General features: G+C 47.7%; 1 protein-coding gene and 1 long non-coding RNA gene across 2 annotated transcripts in view; one reads left to right on the plus strand and one right to left on the minus strand.

Annotated features, from left to right (window-relative positions):
• Positions 1 to 808: 808 nt before the first annotated feature.
• Positions 809 to 27,573, minus strand: part of Itpr2 (inositol 1,4,5-trisphosphate receptor type 2) — a 391,521-nt gene continuing 364,756 nt past the window's right edge. Inside the window, exons 56-57 of the mRNA XM_050164739.1 lie at positions 3,300 to 3,461; positions 809 to 2,814 (exon numbers count right to left, since the gene is read on the minus strand). Coding sequence (XP_050020696.1) covers positions 2,728 to 2,814; positions 3,300 to 3,461 — 249 coding nt within the window. The 3' untranslated portion in view covers positions 809 to 2,727. The remainder of the gene's footprint in view (positions 2,815 to 3,299; positions 3,462 to 27,573) is intronic.
• The window catches only part of LOC126515230 (uncharacterized), an 831-nt gene continuing 462 nt past the window's right edge, over positions 27,205 to 27,573 (plus strand). The window contains exons 1-2 of the long non-coding RNA XR_007595779.1: positions 27,205 to 27,228; positions 27,259 to 27,318. This is a non-coding gene — a long non-coding RNA (uncharacterized lncRNA). The remainder of the gene's footprint in view (positions 27,229 to 27,258; positions 27,319 to 27,573) is intronic.

Below are 27,573 nucleotides of genomic sequence, written 5' to 3' on the forward strand. Positions count from 1 at the left end.
GGTCTCCAGGCCAGGACATTGCAACAGAGCTTTGAAGCAGCTGCCAGGTGTATGTCCTCCTCTGATTTTCTTCCACACAGCACAGCTTGGTCGCATGGGTAAGGGTTCTGAGTCATGACGTCATCTCTCCCGAGTCACTAGTCACCTCTCCTGTGGCTAGTTTCTGAATCTCCTTGGTCCCTGAAGGTGAGCTTTGGCTCCTTCTTTCCGGGAAGGTGGCCTCCTTACTCACACCCAGTCCCAGAGATGGAGTCTTACCACATTGTAGTCTGTTGCTGAATGGTAGTCAAAACCCTGAGCTGGAGCATCACAGGGTCAGCTCTGATTCAGATGCATCGGCTTCCTGGAACTATCAACAGTCTACCAAATACTGCCATCTTCATCCACAGGGAAGAGAAAATGGCGGATTCAGGAAAATAAGCCCTTTGGTAACTTAACTTTCTAAAAGGGTAGAAAATTCTATCTTTGCATGCATACAACTGGTCAATATTCTCTCCCCAGACAGTGCAGAGCTCTGATCCCCAATGACTGTTTTAATTTAGAAGACATCTCTCATTAAACTCTTGCGCCTCAGAATGGAACACACAGGGGAGCAAACCCTTCCCTAAATTAAAAATATTATTCAGTGGGAACTGCAACTTTTAACCAATATGGATTTTAATAACCTAAATATTAAAAAACCCTCCCTAGCACAGAAGTCAGAGGTGACTGTGGTTTTAATATTGCTATATACATATGAGAACACTGACTTCAAACAATCCAGTTGTGTTAGAAAACACACATGACAAATGGAAACTCTTACCAGATGTCAAGTTGCCTTTTTTAATATTTTGATGAATTCAGGGACCTAGAAAGTGCCTTTTGTTTCATTTGCTTTTTAAAATTTTGTTTCATAATCTTTAAGCTTGTAGAAAGGGAAGAAAGAAAAATAACAGACACACTAGACACAGCGAGAGCCTCAGTAGGCGGCTTCTCTTTCGGGTGTTTCCCCCTGGAGAAAATACAGTGAGCAGCGGCACTGGCTGGGACGTCAGGTCTCACGGCACCGCAGCTCACACCTTCCCTTCCGCAGCCTGCCCACTTGCCCGGCTTCCTTGGGCCTTAGTTTAATTCTGGTGACACCAAAGAATTAAAGGTGACTGCGCCAAATCTCGGACAGGGGTCAAAGGTCAGCATGCCACTGTATGAGCCCAGAACGTCTTCCGTCCCGGGCATCAGCATCCTCCAACTTCAGGCTAAGAGAATCACTGCCCTGTCCAAGAGCACGTCTTAATTTAGGGTGGTTTTAGTGTCTGTGGGTTGAGTACCAGTAGAGTTAGTGCATTGTCCTGGGTCCCAAGGCTCCACCTAAGAAGCAGAAGGTAGGTCCACGCGGGCTTCCTGCCTGTACAGCGTGGCTGTATATATAGACCAGGGATTTGGATTTTTTTAGGAGTCAACAGCTGAAACTGTCTTGAAACACCTGAAAGCTTTAATCGTTGTGAGAAATGCCATGTGGCCCTTGGTGGCTGAAAGATCTGGAGGCCTGAGGGTCCACCGGAAGAGCCTGGCTCAGAGTGCAGTGCCTTGGCTGGTGGGGCCTCGCCACAGAGCAGATTCCATCTTTGCTCGTCTCTGTCTGGCTCTACCGCCTCACATAGCCTCCCCAAATAATCTACCCACCCAGGTTATTTTCCGCCTCGATAAGTTCTGGTTTCAAGATTCAACACGAAAACAGTTCGGGGGAAGGAATTATGATCTGCTCTGTGTTGAAATACCATTACTGTAACAGTCCTAAATGTGCCATTGGAATCTGCTCGTCCTCCTATGGCCGGTGCATTTCTTAGGTTTCCCTCCCGCAGGCGCAGGGAGAGCAAACACTCAGCTCCTCAAGCACCACAAATACAAACCAGCTTGCTTTCTCTCCATGCTTTCGAAAGGCAAACGCACCACAGCAAGTTTCTGAATGCTTTCTGTCACCTTCGAGTGTTGCTTTAATACCAGTACACTTAAATAGCATCTGCACCCAGCACTAGTTCCTGGCCAAGCTTCTCTTCTTCCATGATCTTAGCATGCATGTGACCTGAAGCACATTCTCAGTCAGCTCTGTGGCTTTCCGTTTGTGCAGCCCTGCACAGAGTCCTGGGGACCGTGACCCCTCCTCCAGTTATCTGTTCAGCGTGTGATGTGTGAACCCCGAAGCACCAGGTGTGTAGAACTCTGAGCCCATCACGTTTCATGGCCATGAAGAAGCTGTCCAGTAGGAACACGGAAGGTTAGGAAGCTTCATGAGATTTTCTTTTTAACTCTCGGAGTTGCGTTTTTAATCTTTAAAAAAAAATTTTGAGTCAGACTCCCAGCCACCAAAGGGTGGCTTCCTGCCTCTGACCTGTTTGCTGCAATTCGAAGAAATAAATTCCAGCCAGCCGTGACAGGCTGCAGTCAGCATGTGAGACAAGTCCAAGGCCTATCGATTGAGCAGGGGGGGAGGTCTTCCCCCCACCCCCTGGCCTGGCTTCCTGCTGCACCGGAGAGTCTGTGCCCTGCGCTGTTTTTTAGCTTGAGTCTTCTCAAGCGTGAAAACACAGTTACGGATTGTTCTGGGAGCTAAATGGCTCGGCATCTTGGCACTTGGCTGTTTTTTAGCTTTTCAACAATAGCCACTGTTTGCTCCCTGCATCTCCATCCTTCCTTCAGCGATGAGGCGGGCATCTGATGAAAGGCTGGTCACGGCATGCTCCCGTGGTGTCAGTGCGGTGGCATGTGATGGTTCACATGGGGTGTGTTTGATCCAAGGAAGCCCAGCCTCTGCTTGTTCTTCCTTTGTTCTGTCATCTGGGGAGAGAAAGAGAGAGCGCCTTCAGCTGCTTTTCCTGATTCTTCCTCCAAGAACCCGCTGTCTGCTTCCCCACAGAACATATTCACCACAAAAGCTCTTATTTTAAAAAGTAAATAACCAGAAATAGAGGGGAGAAAGACCAACTCCTCTCTCCATGGTTAGGAAACAGGAAGCAGGGTTGTTTAGAGACACATCTGCTACATTCTTATCACCGTGGCTGGAATCATTTAACAGCTCCAGAGGGGCCTGGTGATATTCTGTTTTGTGAGTGCTAAGGATGTTATACGATAAAAGGGTTTTGATCAGGACTTTAGCGTGGTGGCTATTAGTGAATCCCTGCCTTTCCAGTGAGCTTGGAAACGCAAAGCCAAGCAGGCAGTAAGAGCTATCACCAGTAGCAGAGGGGTCCCGCCTTGTCTTCCCACAGCACAGCTGGGGACGGCACAGCTGGGCACAGCCGTAGGCGGCTCTGCTCACTGACCTGCTCCTTCAGCTCTGCCAGCTGCCCGGAGAGCTGCTTCACCAGACTCATGGTGCTCTCCAACTTCTCCTGCAGGTTCCGCATCTCATTCTGCTCACCGTCTCCCTCATTGCTGACAAGGGACATGGCTCGCATCCGGGGAAACCAGTCCAAATTCTTCTCCTGAGAGAAAATAAATGCGGGAACCGGGCAGTGAGTGTGGGTGGCAGCCGGAGGCACTACACAGAATATTCCTGGTTATTATTATTGAAATGTAAATCAGTGTCTCACTTGGGCAGGGCGGTGCACATCTGTAATCCTATCATTCTGGAAGCCGAGGCAGGAGCTGGTCTTGGTGTTCAAGGCCAGTACGGGCTGCGTAATGAATTTCAGACCAGCCTGGGCTACAAAGCAGGACTGTCTCCAATAAAACCCAAGGCACAAAGTCTCTCAGCTTATACAATAAAAGATCCCTCTCTGGCCTGGGGCAGGAAGAGCCAGGATTGGTCCTCGTGGACTGGGAAAGACCTAAACAATGGCTTCCTGCAGGCTCCCAGGTGGTCCTGGCGAAGCAGCCGTGGGTGTCTGGTGATTCTGGAGTCTTGTGGCAGCAAGAGCAGATGTAAGTGTGTGTGGGGGGGGATAGGAGAAGCACACACTGCTCAGTAGGAGGTTGGTAGAAGGTTTCAGTTCCTGCCACCATGCTGGGTTCCTGCCCACGTCCTCTACCAGTTCTGTGGCCTCCAGCTCCGGTGGGGAGCAGAAGGTCATGGCCTGGGGTTAGACTGTCTGTTCCCTTTGGAAGCACTATCACTGTGGAGTGTCTTCCCCTGAAGGCAATAGCTGCTGCCACTTTCACCATTTTCTGGGCAGCCTGGGTGTGTCCTCTGTGTGTGTTTTCCCTCCATTGTGGTAGTCTCAAACTCTGACTGGTGAATTCCACAGAGTCGGTGTGCATAACTTAGCACGCAGAGTCTTCATTTACTCTGGAAATTGTAACGTGTCCCCCATCTCCAGCATGTCAATCACCCATGTCAGAATGGGGACACACCGACCTTTGCACCACAGACCATGTAGGGTTGTGTCTCTACCTACCATCACCTGTCACCACTGCAGGAGCCTCTTGCTTACAACCCAACCTCTCCCCTCCCAGGTAAGTCCTGAGAAGACTCTGCCCGGGCTCTGAACCCACAGAGTGCAGTGGGGAGAGGTGTTTGTTCTGCCATTCATCTTGACCCTTCTGGTCCTTGGCATGGCTTGTTGTTGTTGTTGTTGTTGGTGGTGGTGGTGGTGGTGGTGGTGGTGGTGTGGAGGGCGAGAAGGGGAGGGAGAGAGGAAGGGAGGGAGGTTTCAGAGTAACAGATTCATTCAGCTACTCCCATCACACCTATAGTCAGGCATTTAGGGCTCACAGTCATGTGTGTGGCTCAGAGGACCAACAGCCAGAGTTAGTTCTTTCCTTCTGCCGTGTGATCATACTCACACTGGGGATCACACTCGGACTGGGGTTCACTCGGGGTGGGGATCACACTTGGACTGGGGATCACACTTGGACTGGGGATCACACTCGGACTCCCAGCTCCGGCAGCAAGCACCATCCTGGGCCTTGAGAGGCAGAGTTAGAACTGAAGCCAGGGGTGATGTTTGTGCTGCCGACCAGATGATTTTACTGCCATGGACCTGTATTTAAGGTGATGCAGGTGGTAACCTCAATATCATCCTTTCCCCCTACGGTGACTCTTAGGATGGACCCTACAGAGTCCCTGGTGCCATCCTGAAGGTGGCCAACTAAGCAATGGGATGGTTCAGTTGCCAGCCAGACTCTGAGATGAAGCACAACAGAGACTCCCCCTCCGTCCCCTACCGATCACTAGAGGAGGACTTTGCCTGGAAACTGCCCTTTGCTCAGAGGTTAAAGGTGGTCATGTCTTCAAGTCAGAGTTCCAGAATTCTCCAGCTCTTCTTCTGGGGTGGGAAGCAGGTGCCCCCAGAGGTGAGACTATGGGAGAGGAGATGGGACAGGGAGAGCTGAGGGGATGAAAATAAAGGCTGATGTCTTTGTGTGTGAGAACATCTCCGGCTTTTCAGGGCAATGGGTGGCACGGGGACTATCAATAGATGTGTTGTGCTTTCTCCCATAGGAGGAATCGAGTTAAATTCAGATCCTTACATACCGAACACCCACATGTACACATGCATACATAAAAGTAGACTACAAGAGGTCAGAAGAGACATTAAGGCAGGGTGGGGATAAAGAAGATAATGGGACACGTGACTTGGAAGGGGTTCCTCAGGGGCAGACGTGTTGGGGTTCATCTGGTGACACAGGGTCAGATGATCCCAGGAAACATGGCAATTAATGCCCCAAGTGAGGGAGGGTGAAGATATCCCTTCCACGATCAGGCAGAATGTCCTCAACGGACCGCTCTACCGAAGAGAACATAAGGCAGGTTTGTGAAGCCATCTCTGCAAAGAGGCTCCTGCAGGCGCCCGGCTGGATAGGTCATGTCCAATGCTGCCCGCTTTTGAGGAGACAATGGCAGCTCTCACTGAGCAGATTCTGCTGGAGCTGCCTGGCCACGGGACTCTCATTCCCCACTCTGTCTGCGCTCGTCCCTTTGTTCACTCATTCCTTTCATAATTCCCGCTTGTGAATCCGCGCCCGTGCTAGGCACTGGGGAACAATGGTGAGCAGCCCCCAGCCTGTGCCCTGTGCTTTTCTAACCCACAGGCAGGCGGTCACCAATGACAAAGAAAAGGAGGTGCCGGGGAGCAGCGATGGTCTGTTCCTGTCCTCAGGGGTCCATTCTCTCTCTTTACCCACTCTGAGTATTTCTGGCTGCTCTAATTTGTCACATTTCTCCCTCTGTCTGTCTGTCTGTCAACCGATCAAGGCTGAAATGAAGATATATAAGTAATTTTCTAATGTTTAAAAAATGCTGAGATTCCTTGTCCCTTTTCCCTAGACATGGAGTCTGGACTTGCACTTCCAATTCTACCTGTCTCTGCTGTGCCCACTTGGCTCTTCTCTAGGCAGGCTCTAGATTTATATTGCCAACTCTTCCCATACTCATGACCTTAAGATTTACCCTCTCCAACGAGGGTCACTATACCACATATGCAACTCCTGCAACAGGCATGAAGAAGACATGCCCTGGGCCTGCCTCCCCTCGCCCCATCCCTCACATAGGGATTCCAGTATAGTATATCCAACTCCTGTAGGACCTGTCACCCGAAGAAAACTTCTGACCCCTGAAACTTGCCTATGAGCATCTTCTAACTTTACAGAAGTCTGCTCTGGGCTTAGAAACCTCACTGAGCTCAAGCTGAGCCAAGTCTACTTTTGATGCCCTCCTTAAACATCAACACTGAATTGCCCTTAGCCCCATACAGCTGGTCAGCTGTCTGACAAACTGGTGTAATGGGACCAGAACTTCAGCCAACCATTTAACACAGAAGACAATATTTCTACAACAAGCATTATCAGTGACCTTACCCCAGATGCCTAGATCCCACCTCAAACATGGACAACTAAAAATTAATATTCCCATTGTAATGTCCCCTGAGAAAAGCCACTTAGATGATACACAGATAAGGATTCAAGGAGGGATGAATAAATGCCAAATTGAAGACTGCAAAAATATAGTTGGACGAAATAACAAAAACAACTCAAGATATGAAAACAGAATTTAGTGAAGAGATACAATCTCTGAAGAAATGCCACATGAAATAAAGCTTGAAATAAAAAAATTATGAGTTCAAACAAAAAATTCAGAGGAAAATTTAACCAATAGATTGGATCAGGTGGAAGAGAGAGTATCAGCCTTAAAGACAAAGAGGAGTTGGATCACTCAAAGTGTCAAATCCCCTCCAAGCCCCAAGAACAGACCATGCGGGAACTCGCTCTATAAAAAGATCAAACATATAGAACAATATTATAAAATAGAAACTCCCTAATTTAAGAAATGAGATGCCTATCAAGGCCCAAGAGGCATACAGAACCCTAAATAGACAGGACCAGAAAAGAAATTCCCCACATCATGTAAATAGAACACTAGAACACCCAATATACAAAACAAAGGCTATTGAAGAGACAAGAAAAAGATCAAAAGGCAGGCCCACCAGAATAACAGTACATTTTCCAATGGAGACTGGAACCCAGAAGGAACTAGACCCCTGCACACTCTATAAGCTATGAAAGACAATGGACGGCAGTGCTACTGTGCCCAGCAGAGCCATCAGATTTCAGTTATGGCCGCTAATTCAGCTCCATCAAAGACACTGAAAAGAATACTCATATCTGAAATAAAGGACAAATATGGGCAGGAAGGCACAAAAGCAATTCCAAAACACCAAAAGAGAACACCGTAAAATCAACAAAATGACAAATTGATACACATTTTTTTGAGAATATATCTTAATATTAACTGATAATAAAATTGATTTACAATAAAACCAATTCCCTAATAAATAGAAACAGAACAACAGGCTGGATCAGAAAACAACAGGATCCATCTTTTTGCGACCTCCAAGACACACAATTCTGGGCCAGTGATAGACACATCAAAGTAAAAGGGAGGAAAAAAGTTTTCAAGCAAATGGGAAGAGGAGTCAGGCGGCAGAACGATTCTAATATTAGACAAAATAGACTTCAAGTGAAAACCAATCAGAAGAGACACATATGGATACTTTATCTTCATTAGCAGAAACCCAACTGGATATTACAATCCTAAGCACGTGTGAACACCAAACTTCATAAAAGAAGAACTATTACCCTGACACCATAGACCAACACCAACACAGCGATGGTGATGACCCCAGTACTCCACAGAAACAGACTCATTGATGAATGGAATAGAAATGAGGACTCGCATATAAACCCTGACCCTACATCCACCCAACATTTGACAAAAGCCAACAAACAAGCATTGGAGAAAAGATGCATCCAGCAAATGTTGCTGTCAAACTGAATGGCTACAGGAGACAAGTGAAATCTCACCCGTATCTTTCACACCTTAAAAAACCATACTCCAAAGGGATTAATGATGTGGGATTCCCCTCTGTGTGCTGTGAATACCATTGGTCTTGAGCTCGTGATAGGGTAGAACAGAGGTAGGCGAGGAAAACTAAACTGAATGCTGGGAGAAAGAAGGGTAGAGTTAGAGAGAAGCCATGGAGCCTCTGCTTGAGACAGACACACTGAAACTTTGCTGGTAGGCCACGACCTCATGGTGATGCACAGATAATAGAAATGAGTTAAATTAATATGTAATAGTTAGCCAATAAGAAGCTCTAATGGGCCAAGGAATGTTTTTAATAATATAGTTTCTGTGTGATTATTTCAGGGCCAAGCAGCCAGGAACCAACAAGTGGCCTCTCCTTCAACAGATTAAGGAGTTCATACCCTGAATCTGACAGGGGAACAAGCAGGGAATAGTCTTGAGATCATTGGTATCAGAAAAGACTTTTTGAATAGCATCCCAATAGTAAAAGGCTTTAATACCAATAATGAATAAATGGGGCCTCACAAAACTACAAAGTTTCCATGCAGCAAAGTGTACTATTACTCAAACAAAGAGGCAGTCTGCAGATTGGGGATTTATATAAGTAACTCAAAATTAAACTTTTAATAAAATCTAATTTTTAATTTGGGGACATAAACCTAAACATTTAGGAAAAAAAATACAAACAGCTGAGAAACATTTAAAAGTATTCAACATTTATAGCCATCAAGGAAATGCAAATTAAACTCCCTTGAGATTTAATTTAAGCCCAGTCAGAATGGCCAAGGTCAAAACCAAATGCTGATAAACGGTGGCATGAGCACTGGGCACGGGGACACCTGGAACACCTATTCTCTGCAGCAGGGCTGCAAACTGCTGCAGCCAATATGGGCACTAAGTGTGGGGAGCTTCAAAACAGCGGATAATAGATCTACCAGGTTATCCTGATAGACCGGTGTTGGCATGCATACAAAGTCTGCATATCTTACTTGAGATATCTAAAGAAAAAAACTCTCAAAGAACTAGTACAACTTTTTAAAAGAAATTTAAAAAATAAGTTTTAAAAGTCAATGCAGCTTTTTCATTTCATGAAAATGGCCTTAAACACAGTACTGTATATTTCTGTTGAGAGCAGTTTGTGACAAAGCAGCCAGACGCCCCCCCCCCTCCTTGCCTCTCCTCCCCCTCTCTCTCCCTTTTTCTTGTCTCTCTCCTGGGGAGGGAGGGAAAGGTGGAGTTGTTGCCTGACCCTAAGCCAGAACTGCATGCCTTGTGCTTCCTGCAGGGCTTGCCTGTTGGCGGCCTGGGCGACTTCCTGATCCTGCTAGCCTGTGCGGAGCTCCCCACTAACACAGTGGTCTGATTTCACTTTACACGGCACGTCTTGTGGTCGTGCACATGCTATTAGAGTCCCGGGCTGATGCTGGTTAGTCAATATGAAATCATTTCCTATTGCAGCAGACTGAAGACATGTGACCGCAGGATAGCCTACAGTCAGGGAAGTCCTTTAGCTGCCAGACTCCTAGGCTGCAGGGTTGATCCTCCTAATAACTTAGCGACATGCAGATCTTCTAGAGATTTCTAAAATGCAAGACTCATAGATGAACCCGTCATTTCTCTGAGATGTTCATTTAGGGTCCATAATCTTTTTGCTACAGCTAATTTTATGATAGTGTGTCTGTCTAGAAGACTAGAGAACCAATAGACAAGTAAAAAAAAAAATCTTTCCAAGTCTTTTAAATAGCAGGTCAGTGTGATCCATTAATGTTGATAGCTATTAGTGTTGCTTTGAGATCACCTATGTGGTGTTCACACTTGACATTTTCACGTGATATTTCCATCTGTGGAGCAGAACTAGTGTTGTTAGTGGTAGGGCACCGTCGAAGAGATGGGAAGATGGGTTTTGGTTTCCTCATGACCCACATCATCTACTGTAGGGAGCAAATGGGTCTCTTACTCTCCAAGTCTCAGTTTGCTTATCTGCAAAAACAGAAGTGTCTCAAGATGTGTCCATACCTGTCCCAGCCTAGCATTTCATAAGCTGTGGATGCAAAAAGAGCTTCAACATTCAAATTTCTGCAAATAGCCTTGAGTCTGGCAAATGAGCCAGCACACAGAGTTAAGGCTAGAAGAGATGCTGAATGCAAGCCCAGTGTGCACGAGCATGCATGTGTGCATGTGCACGTGTGCGTGCATGTTTCCAGTGCTTAGACTAGAGGGTGTGTGTCCTGGAGGATGATGGGAGGTAGCTGTGAACTCATTCCATCTCCGGATGTGACTGGAGAGCTCTGGTGCTCCCAGCTCTCGTGATTCAGAACTGACCACAATCTCAGAACAACACAGAAAGCATGGTTTACCACATCAAAATGGGTCTAAGAAGTAATGAGAATGGTTTGGGTCAATCAAACATTTAGAATTTATCTCTTAAAAAAGCCATTAGCATTTATGAAACATCACCTGTGTGTGAGCTGAAAGAAAAGAAGTTCTGACTTTCTCTAACAGAGCCACAGAGCCCACCTGCCTTCTGAGCATCTGGCATTTAATCATGTGATGGCCAGTACCCACAATTCCACAGAACAGGGATTGCTATGATCTCACTCCAGAGGTTGCAACACCAAATGAAGATTACTTGACCACGGCCGCAGAAGGGTGAGTAGCTAAACCAGGCCTTGCTTCTCTGGGAATCTTTTTCTCTACTTTCCCTGATTGGCTCCCCATGTCTGATGGAGACATTGGCACTTGACTGTTCCGGAAGCTGCGGTACAAGGATTGCATGTTCAAGGCCTGGTCTAGCCACAGAATGTGCTCAAAGCCAACCTAGACAGCTTGGTGAGATTCTCAAACTAGGAACAGAAGGCTGGGACATGGCTCAGCTGCCAGGCACCTGCCTGATCTGCATGAGGACCTACTCCAGTGTCCAGCTCCATAAGGCCGGCTTCTAAACAGACAATACAGAGACTATTAAAACTGGAATCTCTTGAGCTACTTTCCCAGGGTGTGCTAAAAGTTCATTCACTGAAGATCAGGAACACATGCCATGTGTGCACTGTGTCACAGATCCCTATGTAGAATAGGAGGACAAATGCTGGAGGTTTCGTGGATTTTGGCAGAGGGTTTTCAAATATCGCTAATGAGAGGCCACACAGAAAGAACTCTGTACTGCAACTGAGTATCAACTAACCATCGACCGTCCCTTTGGCCAGCTTCCACACTCTAAGCTGTACTCAGTCAGGCCCTCATGAGACCATTTTCTTGCTTGCCATCCTAAACTGGGCTCCATGTTTCTCACTAGATTTTCCATCATAAAATTAATATGCAAAGCCTCGGAAAGTATCACAGTTGCAAGTAAAAGGAGAGATGGACACAAGAGTTTCTAGACCATGTGATTTGAACACAGTGAACTCAGGATCCTCAGGTGACGGCAGGCAGCTGCCATAAGCTGAGAAGCCGTAAGATGACTCCAAGTAGGATAATGGGAGAAACTTCAAAAGATGAAGCCAAGCTCTGGACTTCCCTGAGCACAAGTGAGCCAGAAAGGGGATCGGGTATGCAGGTGCGGCAGCAGGAGGCTGTCTGTGAGTAACCACATGGGCATGACTGTAACACGCCTCGTTCCGAGAGTCATCAGGCTTTGGTGGCAGAAATTGCAGCCATGTGCCCCAAGCAGTTTCACACACACACACACACACACACACACACACACACAACACGGGAGCTACCCCCAAGAGCCGACAGGCCCTGCAACTCTAAGTCTGGTTCAATTTAACAAACAAGCTTTCCATTTTTATGCTAAGACCACTCAGGTTCCATACACTTGACACACTTCGTCTGTGTTTTGAAGCATTTCACTGCTTTGATTTTCTGGAAGATTATCTACCCAGTGGGACACTTTGAGAATCCAAACAGCCAAAACAGAGCTGAAGTATTTTTCTACATCAAAAACTTGCTTCTGACGCAGGATGGAGCCAGTCAGATGAGGTCATGTAATGCTCTGTTAGGATTGGCTGTTGGACACAGGTCCTCTGTGTTGGTAAGAACACACAGCCCACCTGAGAGGCTTAAGATGGGGACTGACTCTTTTTCTGCTTCCAACTGAAGTCCACCCACGGCCTCTTCAGTAACTCTCTGTCCATCTTCAGAGTTGAAGGTGTGAACATACACATTACTGATGTGGGATGCCCCTCTGTATGCTATGAATATGTTTTATTACCATTGGTTAATAAAGAAGCTGCTTTGGCCTGTGGCAGGGCAGAATATAACTAGGTGAGAAACCCAAACTGAATACAGGGGAAAGAGGGAGGGGCCGGGGAAGATGCCAGCAGCTGCTGAGGAAGCAAGATGTAGATAACAAGCCACTAGCCTTGTGGGAAAATACAGAGCAATAGAAATGGGTTAAGTTGTAAGAGCTAGTTAATAATAAGTCTGAGCCAATAGGGCAAACTATTTGTAATTAATATTAAGCCTCAGAGTGGCTATTCAGGAACTGGCGGGCAGGAGAGAAACCCTCAGTTACACATTACAGTTGCCACAAGGGCAGGGACACTTTCTAAACATATTTCTCCATCATTTTGCTTTAGTTTCTCCATGTATTCCTCTCACCCAGCCTCTCCCAGGTCCACCCTCTTATGCTGAGGCTCTGGTTCATAGGAGGATAGCCACAAATCTTTACAGTTTCCCAGCTGACAAAGGCGAGTTTGCTCTCAGGAGCCCCAGGATTACACCTGGCTTCGTCCCAATGAGCTGAATCAAGGTGTCCCAGAATGACAAAGTACACATGGTCTCCCAGAATCAGGATTTTGAGGCAACCCAACCTCTGAATTAATAACTGAGTTCCATTCTGTGGGCAATGATTCAACCAGGTCTGTGTACAAACGCCTTAGTAAAACTGGATGCTGGTTGATGAAGGACAAGAAGCAGAGAAGGTTGATGTCTGTGCTTCCTTAGACTGCATCAGCCGGCGGAGCCTGTTTGTTCCTTCCCGGATGCTCAGACCTGAAATATTTGCCATATTGTTTGGCCAATAGTTTAGGAGTATTTCTAGTTAGCTCTTACATCTTAAATGAACTCATTTTTATTATTTTATATTTTACCACGAGACTCATGGCCTGCTGGCAAGGTTTCAGCTGGCAGCTCACGTGTTCCTCTGGCAGCTACACGGCTTCTTCCTGACTCTGCCTACCCTCTCTCCATCTCTGTTTGGATTTCCTGCCTGGCTTAACTCTGTTAAGCCACTGACCAAAAGCAGCTTCTTTATTCATCAATAAAAGCAACACACAGGCAGAAGGACCTCCCACACCACGCACCCACGGGTGCCACGTGGCTGGCCACTCTTGTTTGCTTCCTTTATCGCACACAGTTCTTTATGTAGTTACTGCACACTGCCAAACTTAGTCAAGCTTGACTGAATGGTGGGAGCAACAAAATTATAGTCAACTTTTCAGAATGTAGGTAGCCTAGGAGCCCCCAAAGAGCAGCCAGAGTTGGATATCTTGATGGGGGCAATCCTCCCCTCTGATTTCTGGGCTCTGCTTTAGCTAGTCATGATTGTGCCCAAAAGGAACGACAGTTCACAAGTGGGGTTGAAATGGATCAGTTCATCATCTCTGGCTGTGCCAGCTGCCGCCTTGGCATGAGGGATAGAGCATCTGTGGGAGATATGGTAAAGAAATGGATGGGCGGGGGATTCAGGCCACTGAGTTAACTGGACACTTCCTTTGCCTGTGGTTGCTGGTCTGAGACCCACAGATTTGCAGAGAGCCACAGAGGATGGGCCCAAACAGCTGCAGGTCCATCAGCTCGGATGTGAGCTTGCAAGGCAGAGGGGTTTCTCCATGTGTGTTGCTGCTCCCTGCAGAGGTGTTTTTTTATTTTCCTCACATCTGTTTTCCTCCTGAACCTCGAACAGAGACAAGATGCTGTTGGGTTGTGGGCTCAGTAAGGTCATTCTGCCTGACGAGTTAGGATCAATTTGAAATCCATTAGCCGGCCAAGGCTTTGAGGATTAAACTAGCTACTCTTGCGTGATTTGCCCATTTCCTTGTCAGGACTGAATTTTCTGTATTACACAGAACTGACGGCGCTGGTACTCCTCAAAACTGAGAGCATCAGCAGATGCTCACACACGCACCACAAACACACAGAAAGACGGTGAGTATATCTACATGCTGATCTCCCATTCTTTCTGGAGAGAGAGGGAGGAAGGGAGGGCAAGTGAGGTGCCTGCTCAGTCCTTCAGTCTCTCCTCTCCCAAATTCCAGCCACCACCTGCCCTATATTAGCACTGGCCAAGGAGAACAACCATCAACAGCCTCTCGGTGCAGGAGAGCTCAGAAGGCTACTGGTGACTGGAGAGGCCGCCGTGGTTCCCACTTTCACCGCTTAGGAAGCGTGTGCTCAGAGATCATGACTGTTGTCTCTGAAGATGGGTAACTATCATACCACCCAGCTCTCAGGGTCCTACCATTGAAGAACAGGCCGGGAGGAGCTAGTTCGGGGGCTGGAGAAGAATGCTTTGTGTTCACATGCTTCTGGTGGGAGGGAAGGTGGGCAGAGCTGGGCAGGCAGCGCAGGGGTGTCTTGTGGGACCATATGGTTATGGCGAAGTACCCAGAGAGTGGGAGGTGTGCTCTGTCACCCCTCAGGGGATTATGACATCCCCGAAATGAACACATTTTCAGAGATGTCAACAAGGAGTCACGCTGGCGTACACATTTCCCCATGCCACTTGCAACTTGGGATTTCCAGAGGGTTCTTCATCTACCCACCTCTCTGCTTGCTAATTCCTATGGTATGCCTCAAAAACTGTCATTTCTTCTGCATCCCCTGAATACTTTTACCAGTTTTAAAAACAAATTCCTCATTGCTACACCTTTAAAATCTCCTCTTGAGAAGGCCACGGCGGAGACAGAAGGATTCTACTTCTGTCTCCATTCTTTGTGAGGGTTGTCTGTGGTTGAGCTTCCTATGTAAAGAGGACTGACTGGCCCGTCAGTCAGACATGACCTGGTCACATGGGGATCATTGCTTTGGAAGGAACTCTGAGGCACTCTGAGGCCCATACCGGGAATCCCCTGTATTTCCTCCTCACTCTTCAGGATACCCAAAGGGGCCTCGCTTCAGAGGGCCATTTGCGGCCAAGTTAGACAATGAGTTTGAGCCCTGGGTGGGTCCTAGGCTCTAGTCACACAGTGGACAGCAATGGAAGCTTGGCCCTCGGAGCCACAGTTGGCTCTGCCACAACTTCACGCTCGGAAATTAGATTGGAGGAGATGTTGGCACTTTGGCCCAGTTTGTGCCTTCTGTATGCAGACTGTGAAGGCAGGCCTACTTCAGAGAAGACAGGGCTCTTCAGTGGCCTCACAAATAGGATTTATTAGGATTCAAATTTTATCATCAGAATGAAAAATGGATCCTCTCTCCAGTGTTAGCAGCCAAGACTTCACAGGCCCCACGGAACTCAAATTGTTCTTCTGCTCTCCAGGAGCAGGCGAGCCTCGCTGGGCAGAGACAGACATGACTAGACATGACGGCTACTTCATCCTCCCGCTGAGATTTTACTGGAATCGGCCCCATCTTTGTGTGACCATCGTCAATGCTTTTTAAAAAGACAAGTAATTAGCACTTTGAAACTGAGTAATTTTCAGGGCTGGGGAGATGGCTCGGCAGTTAAGAGTGCTTGCTGCTCTTCCAGAGGACCCAGGTCAGGGCCAAGGTACTTGTTTGGTGTCTGATAACCAACTCTGACTCCAGTTCCAGGGCATCTGATGCCCTCTCCTGGGCATCAGGCACATGTGTGATGCATACATGTACACGTAGTCAAAACAACCACACACAAAAAATGAATTTTAAAGTTAATTTTCAGTTTTCCTTAATTTTTCAAAAGTGTTTTATAATGAATATGCTTGTTTACCCCACACATGCCGCTAGCAACCTCTGTTGAACCATGTGGAGTCGGGTATCGGGTTAGCAGCTTTCCTGTCTGCTGGAATCGCGGCAACAACTGCTCCACAACACCTGCCAGACCCACTGGGGACATCCTTGATCGGGGCTTAGGGATTTTATCACCCACAGTGCAATTTCTCCTCTCTGGAATAATCTTTGTTCACCCCACTTTGTCCCATCACCTCATGATTGATTTTAAATTTGTTTAAAGATCTGGTGGGGATTTGGCAATGCAACCACACACCCAGTTTTGATCTTTGAAATGGTGCACAATTCACTAATTAGTTCAGGAATAATGGTAACTTGATTATTGTAACTAATCTATAGGTATATTTACGGTAGCATGATAAAACAGAGTGTTTATTCTGATTTTAGAAGTGTCTTCCTTTACCTCTCCCTTTTCTTCTTCCTTCTTCTCTATCCCTTCGCTTCCCTCCCTTTTTTCCTTTCCCTGTATTCCTTGGGGCTCAAGCCTGGGGTTTCATGTACACTAGGCAAGGGCTCCAGGCGCCAGGCTCCAGACTCCAGCCTGGGGTTTCACGCACACTAGGCAAGGGCTCCACCACAGAACCACCTTCAAGTCTTCATGGCGTTCTTTGGTTAACTAATCCATTAGGCGCACTGAAAGGAAGATTTCCTGGTAATATAAACTACATGTAGGTGCAACATTTTAATAAGACCAGCGCAGAAAGTGAAGCAAATTATTTTGATGGACACCATCGAATTAAAGAGTAAGATGAGAAAGATCTTAGATTTCCATTTTCCTGCCAAGTGCAGTTTTACGGGGCACACAGAACTGACGCCGCATGCAGTGTAAACCTCCTACCCACAAACCCGTTGGAGACAGGACCTCCCGCTACTCTCTCACTCACGTTGCTCACAGCCTGTTCTATAGGACCCCCGCGTGTTGTGATGCCACAGCAAGGCAGGTGCCCAACACAGCGCTGGCACGTGGTGGGTAATGAGTGACCGATGAACAAGATTTCACGACACCCAGGCAGGTCTCAGTGTACACCGTATAGCCAGATGCACAGCCTCCTGGCCTCATCCACATGCTAGAGGTAACCTGTACTAAATGACGAGGTCACAGCAACTTATCCGTCTGGTCCACTAAACATGCCAGTCACACCGCCAGCAAGTTCCCCTGCTCCCACCCTCTGCTCATTAAACAACTTTCTGGCGGTATCCTGGCTCCGCAGGGGAAAACCCACAGTGGAGGTCTGTGCACTAGCTGGAAACGATCATTTGCCACGCTGAATCAGGGACATTCGGCGTATGTGCAGGCTGCCTTCCAAGTCTGGCAAGGGGATCCCTATCCATTACACTCGCTATGCCTGATAGCACCTAGGATCAGAGCTGGCAAAGGCTGGCACACTATCTGTCCACTGTCACCTGAGAGCCTGTGGCATGGCGCTGCTCCAGGGAGACCATTTGCTGCTTTGCGTGGCAGCCTCCCTGGTGGTTCCTGACATCACCGTGTTCTATTTCTAGCAAGGCGGTGTCCTGCTGCAGCTATCTGGTGTCCTTTGGAATCACCAGCGGGGAACATGCATGGTTAGCCGAGGCACACTGATTCGCCCTGGCAGTATGAATACAACGCGTGCCATAGCTTTATTTCAGGGTTCTCCGGCAAGGCTCACGTGGGTTCCCAAAGCCATCAAACCACCTCCACGTCAGGTAGAAGAACGGGGACAATAGCACGACAGAGAATGGAGCACGGACAGAAGCCTGACTGCCCGAGTGTAGCAGCTGACAGGATTTTTACTCCGACAGGAGAACAGAGAATATCTCTATCACAGGCTGAGACTTAAGAACCGCTTCCTGAAGCTTTGATAAGACAAATCTTCTGAATTTTTCACTTGTATTTCTCATTCTTCTATGTGTGCATGTGTATGACGTGTACCTGTATGATATGTGTGTGTGACACACATGTATGTGGAGGCCCAAGGCTGATGTTAGGGATCCGCCCCATTGCTCCCCCACCTTACTCTTTGAGGCAGGGTCTCTCACTGGTCTGGCTCTCCTTCCCAGCCTGCATGTCCCGGGGCTCCCTGTCTCCATCTTTGAGGCTGAAATTGCAGGTGAGCCGCCTGGGTCATCCTGACCACATGGCATTTACATGTGCTCTGGGGATCTGAACTCAGGTTCTTCTTGTTTGGGTGGCAAGGGTTTTAAATACTGAGCTGTTTCTCCATCTCTGAAATCTGATTTTTTTTTTCTATGGCATACTGCTTCCTCAAACTCATGATGCTGGGAGGTGTTTGTTAAGTACACACATGTCAAGCAAACATGTGAAACTTCTCAGGCTTGTTTACTGCCAAATATGTAAATTTATAATGTGTTATGTCTTAAAATAAAATTTTTGATATGTTTTATTAGTTTCCATTATTGTACTTTAGGCAGCTTATAAAAGAAAGCCTTTAGTTGGGCTTACGGTCTCAGAGGGTTAGAGACCAAGATGCCATAGGAAGTCACGGGGGCAGGAATGAATATCTTAAGAGCTCACATCTAGATTGGAAAGCCAGAGGCAGAGAGCATACTGGGAACAGATCATCTTTGTGAAACCTCAAAGCCCACCTGGCACATCTCCTCCAATAGGGTCACACCTCTAATCCTTCCCAAACAGCTCCACCAGCTGGGGCCCAAGTACTCAAGCATATGAACCTATGGGGCCATTCTATTCAAACCACCACACATATGCTTGCTGTGGGACAATGGTCTTGTACTTTGTAAAGATCTGTCACTTGTATTTTAATAAAATGCTGATTGGTCAGTCGCCATGCAGGAAGTAGAGGCAGGGCAACCAGAACAGGAGAATTCTGGGAAGAAGAAAGCTCAGTCTGCAGTCATCACAGAAGAAGCAAGATGAGAAAGCCTTGCTGATAAAGGAACCAAGCCACATGCCTAACATAGACATGGGCTAATTTAAGATATAAGAATTAGTTAATAAGAAAAGCCTGAGATACTAGGCCAACCAGTTTATGATTGATGTAGACCTCTGTGTGTTTCTTTGGGACATGTAGGGGCGAGAGCAGGTAGGTGTGTGTATGCTCATGTGTATAGGGCGAGAGCAGGTAGGTGTGTATAGGGCGAGAGCAGGTAGGTGTGTATAGGGCGAGAGCAGGTAGGTGTGTGCATGCTCGTGTGTATAGGGGCGAGAGCAGGTAGATGTGTGTGTGCTCATGTGTGTATAGGGCGAGAGCAGGTAGGTGTGTGCATGCCCGTGTGTGTAGGGCGAGAGCAGGTAGGTGTGTGCATGCTCGTGTGTATAGGGCGAGAGCAGGTAGGTGTGTGCATGCTCGTGTGTGTAGGGGCGAGAGCAGGTAGGTGTATACATCAACCAGAGATGGACTGTAGCCATCATTCCTCGTGTGCCATTTACGTTGGCTTTTTGGTTTTAACAGGGTCTCTCTTTAGCCTAGAGCTCAATGGGTGAGCGAGGCTGGCTGCAGCAAGCCTCAGGGACCTGCTGCTTTCTGCTTTCCCAGTGCTGGGAATCTCACATGGGTACCACCATGCATGGCTTTTACCATGTAGGTGCTGGGAATCACACACAGGTCCTCTTGCTTGCAAAGCAAGCCCTCTATTGGCTGAGCCATCACCCTGGCTCCCCCATGATTGGCCTTGGGAACCACACCAGATAAATCTGTCTTCTGCTTAGAGGCCCAGATGCTATCAGCAAAGGCAGTCCCACCATTCTCAAGGTTTAAAGGAATGCCGTTACCAGCTCTTCTACCCAACTGAGATAACGCAAGATGAGGTAGCTGTGGCCACAAACCAGGGGCACACAATGGGGAGACTGAGAATTCAGCTGATCCACAGGGGTGCCGGTCTAGAAACCATGCCTGGTGTGGATGGTTTGTAATTTTAACAGCACTCTTGCTCACTGTCATATTCACCATGGAAACTATAAACAACTTTAAACGTGATCATAAAAACAGTGTATAGGGCATCTTTTTATAAATCTCCAGATGAGAAATCCACTTTGTGTAATTACCGGATAAACATCCGCTTCTTACTGCCTGCGTGTTGTGGGTGGTTATGGAACAACATTCTTGTTTTCCCAACACCTTACGAAGCAGCGTGGCTCACTCCTCTTGTTCCCTTTGAAGACTTAAAAGGCACTTCCCATGTGACACAGAAAATGCAGTTTCTGCTAGATTAATCCCTAATTGGATCAACTAAATGGAGACAAGAAAATCAACCAAACCAGATGTAATGAAGGAGTGAGTTTAACTACAATTCCATGCTCTCGGGACTGTCTCTAACAAAGCTTTTGCCATTGGTTCCCTTCACCAGTTTTACTTTGATACATTCATAGTTACCCATTTGCAGAGCTTGGTTAGGGTTTTGTTAGCAGGATATCTCTAGTGAGATTACCCAGCTGCATCTCTATGCTTTGTCTTCAGAATAATCTCTCTCCCTATAGTTGGATTAACATGAAAACTAGCCACCACGTTCCCCTCCACTGCTCGTCTAGGATTTAAGACTAGGAGACTACAAAGAAAACATCTTAGTTGTTTGAGGTTCCAGACACCAAACTGGGCCCCACCCATGTTAGGAAGGCACTTTACCACTGATCCACATCCCTAGGCCAAGAAAGTCAGTTCTGGGGAGACTACTGTTTCATCCGCCCATGCTGTAGACCTCCACAGGTGTGCCTATCATAGCTGTAGACCTCCACAGGTGTGCCTATCATAGCTGTAGACCTCCACAGGTGTGCCTATCATAGCTGTAGACCTCCACAGGTGTGCCTATCATAGCTGTAGACCTCCACAGGTGTGCCTATCATAGCTGTAGACCTCCACAGGTGTGCCTATCATAGCTGTAGACCTCCACAGGTGTGCCTATCATAGCTGTAGACCTCCACAGGTGTGCCTATCATAGCTGTAGACCTCCACAGGTGTGCCTATCATAGCTGTAGACCTCCACAGGTGTGCCTATCATAGCTGTAGACCTCCACAGGTGTGCCTATCATAGCTGTAGACCTCCACAGGTGTGCCTATCATAGCTGTAGACCTCCACAGGTGTGCCTATCATAGCTGTAGACCTCCACAGGTGTGCCTATCATAGCTGTAGACCTCCACAGGTGTGCCTATCATAGCTGTAGACCTCCACAGGTGTGCCTATCATAGCTGTAGACCTCCACAGGTGTGCCTATCATAGCTGTAGACCTCCACAGGTGTGCCTATCATAGCTGTAGACCTCCACAGGTGTGCCTATCATAGCTGTAGACCTCCACAGGTGTGCCTATCATAGCTGTAGACCTCCACAGGTGTGGCTATCACAGCTGCAGACCTCCATAGGTATGTCTCTTACAACTGTAGATCTCCACAGGTGTGTTTCTCACAGCTGTAGACCTCCACAGGTGTGTCTATCCCAGCTGTAGACCTCCACAGGTGTGCCTAACACAGGATGAAATGGGGTATTTGACCGGCACAGGGATGTTTCCTTTAGAGAAGCTACAAGAACACCAACCAGGAGAGGACTCCCCTAGGACAGGTTCTGATGCTAATGCTCCAACAGCCATGAGAAGACACAACTTCCCTACTAGCCTAGAAGGAACCCTTCACAGTTCTGTAAGCTAGCATTGTGACTTCCTCAGTGAGCAGAAGAAAACGCCAGACGGATACTGGATCCTACAGAAAGCCACCCTGATGCCATTTGCAACAGGCTTAATCTCCTCTGAATTTGGATTGCCCCAAAACGATGATGCATGAACTTTGGGTTTTGAGGATAATTCAAAACCTCGACTTCCCCCAAGGTCTCAACTAATAAAAATCATTCTTGGTCTATGGAATCCTCCTGCATGGTGACAGTGGGCTCTGTTATAGAGATGGCTTTGCCCAACTTACATTCTTGGATGTAGACTTGGATCATCTTTAAAGGTCTCAAGTAGACTGTGTGAAATTCTCTATCAAAGACTGTTGTTGGAAATGGGGGACAATGTAGCAATGGGGAAAAGGCACCGGTGTTGTTTAAACCGAACCAAGTGGCTCTCCCTTCACCGTGCCCATCTTAACCGTCTCCTCTACTAGCTTGTTCAACACGCTTCTTTGTGAAAGCAGCGCCGTGCACTCAGATTCTATGGAATCCTCCAGCCTGATTGATTTCATTCTCCTCAGTTCACCTGCACTCTCCAAACGCTGTATTTTCTTTATTAAAGATGATTTGATCTCAGCTTTTATTACATCTCACCCACCGAGCACCCAGAACGAGACACAGATGAAGATAGGAAAGGATTCTATTTCATGAGGCAGGTTTGCTTGAAACATGAAATCAGAGAAAAGAAACCTCATGAAATGTAGGTAGGGGATACAAGGGACAAAGGAGTTATATGAAGGAAGAAAAATTGGCAATGGAGGCAAACTAAGTTGCAAAAAGACTAACCGGGGACATGCTTACTCTAGGAGAGGCTGCTGTGTGCTCTGAAAGGCTCCTGTGTTGGAGGCTTAGTGTGCAGCTGGTGGGGGGACTCGGAAGCGGCAATGCAGGGCCTGGATGAAGGAAGTAAACTGAGGCACATTCTTGATGGGGACACAGAGATCCTGCCCTTTCCCTTCTCACCCCCAGCTGTCATGGTGGGAGTGGCTCTCTTATAGCATGTACTCTCCCATGATGTCCGCCACCAACTCAGGCGCGGTGTGCTAGGGACCAGCTGCCGGAGCAGATCACCAGACAGAGAAGCCACACTCACCTGTCAGTCAGGCTTCCGTCACTGTTTATACCACACTGTCCTTGCCTAGCATGCCCTGTCTTCCTATACTGATGGTATGAACAGATTCTCTCCCTTCCCAGGTGAGCACTCCAGCACAGGAAGCAGAGAAGAGAGTGTGTCAGGGTGCACTGTTGACCCAAACCTGAACGGTTTCCATTCTACTCCTCCTGCCTTTACTGCATGCAGGCCATGGCTGGTAAGTGAACCGTGACCAGACCTGTGGCTCCCTGTGGAGTGGGCGGAGCTGACATCCTAGGACTCTCAAATGAGCAGAACCTACTAATGAGAGGTCCCTCTGCTTTTCCTCAGTGTTGACTCACCATCTTATAATCCCTGGCTTTCACATCTGCCTAGAATTGTAGTTTTGACCATTCCGACTATTGAATATTCATAACTATTTTAATTTTTACTACCACATGCATTACACATCGGATAATAAAAAACAGCAAACTTGCTTAATCCTCCTATTATATAGGTAGGGATTTTTATCCTTATTTTGGATGAAGGAATGGAGACCCAGGGGTTAGGAGGTCCCCAGGGCTCTGGAAGTTCAGGCGGTGGGAACGCCTGTGCCACTCTCCCCCTCCCACCCAGCTCCCCTGCACCGATCCCTTCAGGTCTAGATTTCAGTTTCATGCCTGGTTCCTGGGACCAAACGAGTTCTAAGTTAGAAAGAGTTGAGTGGTCACTACTCTCCCCAGTGAGTGAAATGAGCCACCTCACTCTATGCCTGCCTACCGTATGTTTTTGTTTTCTAGATGAAATCCGCAGAGCAGATTTCTTCCTTCCACAGAGGACAGGCACTTGGCTCGGGATGGAGACCTTCCCAGGCTATGCGGCATAGATTCGAGGAGCTGAGACACACCCCAATTCTCCGATCCCACTAGAATCACACTGGGGACGTTGTCTCAGAAGGCTTGGCCCAAGGTTTTGAGAGGAATACATGGTTTGCCCTTCTGTGGTTACAAGAGACCAGCATGTCAGCACAGTCGGCCTCCAGACTCAGATCACATCCCACCCTACCCCACCCCACTCCACCCCGCAGTGACGGAGCAGCCAGTCTTTGACTATCCAGATTCTCTGCTGTAGTTGCCTTTTGCTCATCATGTAAAATAAGTGTTAGGGGTTTTTGATCCTACTGCACGTATTGGCTTTGTGGGAGCCTAGGCAGCTTGGATGCTCACCTTACTAGACCTGGATGGAGGTGGGTGGTCCTTGGACTTCCCACAGGGCAGGGAACCCTGATTGCTCTTTGGGCTGAAGAGGGAGGGGGACTTGATTGGGAAAGGGGGAGGGAAAGGGGAGGCGGCGGTGGGGATGAGACAGAAATCTTTAATAAATAAATAAAAAAAAACTGGGAAAAAAAAGAGTAGATATAAAGAGACATGTCACTTATTAGCGTTACCAGAATCCTAGAACCAAGCCAGCGGAGCCCCTGGAAATCACCTAGATTCCCATCCGAGTCCTACTGAGCGTCAGTATGACCCGTGACCTTTAGAGCACAGCTTGGCATATCTAAGGAAAGCCCCGGGGATCATTCCTTTGCAGTTAAACTACCTCTAGACTTGGCTATTTCTGAGATATTCCTGGGTTATTATTGGGGTTTTCAAGAGCTAGAGGATTTGGGGTTACTTGTTCCAGGCACGTTTCAGTGTTCATCAATACTCCCATAGTGTCATGGAATGCCACAAACACTTTGAAATTCCCTTTGGGGTGCATAGCCACAGTAGAGCCTAATGCAAGAGGGGACCCCAGGAGTCAGAATGCGATTTCTAAAGCAAACATGTGTGCTGAATTTTCCAAATGTTGGAAGACCTGGCAAAGATGAATGCCTTATGGAGCCGTGAGGGTATCGCCTGGAGAACTGGCTCAATATCCCGCAGTGCTGCCATCAGAGAGACAACAAAGATGGTTCCTCCACCCTCAAGACAAAGATGTCAGCCAACAGAATCCCTTCCTGCATGGCTTCAGCGTCAAGGCGCCCACTCTCTTTCAGGGTACGCCTGTCCCCTGTCCTCTCTGGTTACTTCAGACCGTTTCATGCCACTGTGGTAATAACTGTTCTAAGACCCTGGAAACTCGGGTGGACCCAGAGTTCCTGGAAATACAGATTTTACGGAGTTCCTGGCTTTCAGCTTAACAAAGGCTCACATGCTATACAAACCCGAGTTCGAATCAGACAGGAACATACAGAGGTTCCTCTGGCCAGGCTTTTCCCCGGTGGCCACACTCACCATTAAGTCATGCAGAAACCCCGGTGTCTGGGGTCCTTCTGCTATAAACATGAACTCCCATGACAAGTCCTCCCTTCGTCAGCTCTGACCTACTGCAGGGCTAGATCAGCGAAGACGCAGGTTCCGGATCTAATAAGCACAGGGAGGCTGAGCATTGCTACCTAAAAAGTATGTTCCTTGGAGCAGAGTGCTTGAACATTAAATGGCTTAAGACTACTTTGTATATGCAAAGTATTATTTAAATGCAGCTGTATTGTTTAAATTAAACCAAACTTTCCAGCAGTAGCGGAATGGTGAAGTACTTGTTCACTACGCACGAATCCCTCACCTCGGCTGGCTCGGGGGTGCTGTAAACCCACACAGGATCTCAGCAGAGAGGAGCGTCATCGTGTAGACTGAAGGAAACAGACCCAGAAAGCTGAGGCCACTTATCTCAAGACCCTAGACTCTATTCTTCTACTACGCCTTCATCTCTAAACCTCAGAAGGCATCTGAGCCTGCCAGTGTGATATTACACGGCTGGTCTCTGACCTGACAGATGCGGACTCCTGTAAAATTCAGCATTTATTTTTTCCAAGATTTTTAAAAAGATATAATTAGTACAAAAGCCCTACGGAAATGAGCTTGCCCGATAACCTTCCTCAGTGCCAGCGGTGTGTTCAGAGTTACCGCCGTCTTAACTAATTGCTTGTAATGTGGCTCGGGCCGGTCAGGCCTATTAGAAGCCATTAGCGAGGGTCCTGTGGCTTTCCCGTACAACGTTTTCATCCCCACAGCTCACATTTTGACGGCATCTGTTACTCTCTGGAAGAAAGCCAGCGTTTCTGAGTAAAATGTATCAGTCCTAACAATGTGGATATTATTATTCCAGAAAGCCAACCGAGAATTCAACAAGACCTTACAGTAATGACCAGAACTGGGAAACGAGAATTTTCTTTGGCACAGCGGGGAGAAAAGCTTTTCGCTGGGGCGATGAGAACGAGAGACCTGAGCATCCCTCTGTAAGCTGGAAATAAACGACCGAGGGTCTATGTGCTCAACAAACATCTGGGGTTGCAGCTTAATCCAACGGAAGTCCTTATGATCTTGGGTCACACGGTGTCTACCGGCCAGTCAGACCATGTCAAGGTTCACCAGCTGATGAAAAGTCAAACTTTTTTAGGGAAAGTTTTCTCCTCTCTGGTTCTACATTTTGTTGAGTGAAGCAGCTACAGCACAATCAGATTCAACTGGCTGTCACCTCCGTGTCCCTCTGAAGGGCGAGCATCCCCTTCTTCACTCATGCCACACAGTCTCCAAGGGAGCCTTGTCAAACCTGTGACTTCCATCACTGGCTATCCTCAGTTAATGAATGTTTTGGGTTTATTTATTATTTATCTTTATTTTATGCATATTAGTGCTTGCTGGCATGTATATATGTTAAATGTGTACCTGATGTTCACAGAGGCCAGAAGAGGGCACTGGATCCCATGAAACTGACGTTGTGGGCCACTGTGGGGTGCTGGGAATAGAACCTGGGTCCTCTGCAAGAGCAGCAAGTGTTCTTAACTGCTGAGCTATCTCTGCTAAGGAGCCTTTGTTGTACCTACTACATAGCAGGTGCCATTCACACTTCTTGGAAACCCTACTGAAGAGAAAAGGCTAAATGTTATCTTTGTGTGGTACACACATTATATTCTCCCAGTACCTGTGGGCAAATGTCTGGCAAGAAGGATTTACTGTAGCACAGAGTGTCATGTGGAGGCAGGGGCATGACAGCAGTGCCATGTGCCTGGGACGCGTCACTTCTAGGAAGCAGAGAGCAGACAAGTAGTTGTCCTGGGCTAGGAAATTCAAGGCCCCAGGGACCCACTTCCTCCACCAAGGCTTGCCTTGTGTGACCTTCCCAAACAGCTTTGCCAGTGGCGGAACCAAGTGTCCAAATCTATGAGCCTAAGAGGGACATTTCCCATACAAACCATAATAGTTTATTTTTGAGTTCCTGTTTGCACCCCGGACTAGTGTCCCCTGTTTCCCTTTAGGCCCTGTGCCCTCGGATAAGAAGCCAGCCTGAGGTGATCCCGTCTCCTCACCCCCAGCCTGAGGTGATCCCGTCTCCCCATCACCAGCCTGAGGTGATCCTGTCTCCCCATCACCAGCCTGAGGTGATCCCGTCTCCTCACCAATGGCCTGAGGTAATCCCGTCTCCTCACCCCCAGCCTGAGGTGATCCCGTCTCCTCACCCCCAGCCTGAGGTGATCCCGTCTGCCCATCACCAGCCTGAGGTGATCCCGTCTCCCCACCACTGGCCTGAGGTGATCCCGTCTCCCCACCACCGGCCTGAGGTGATCCTGTTCTCCTCACCCCCAGCCTGAGGTGATCCTGTCTCCTCACCACTGGCCTGAGGTGATCCCGTCTCC

Source organism: Alexandromys fortis, unplaced genomic scaffold (genome assembly GCF_014885135.2).
Source record: "Alexandromys fortis isolate MF-2015 unplaced genomic scaffold, M_Fortis_MF-2015_v1.1 scaffold_153, whole genome shotgun sequence".
NCBI classification, from domain to species: Eukaryota; Metazoa; Chordata; class Mammalia; order Rodentia; family Cricetidae; genus Alexandromys; species Alexandromys fortis.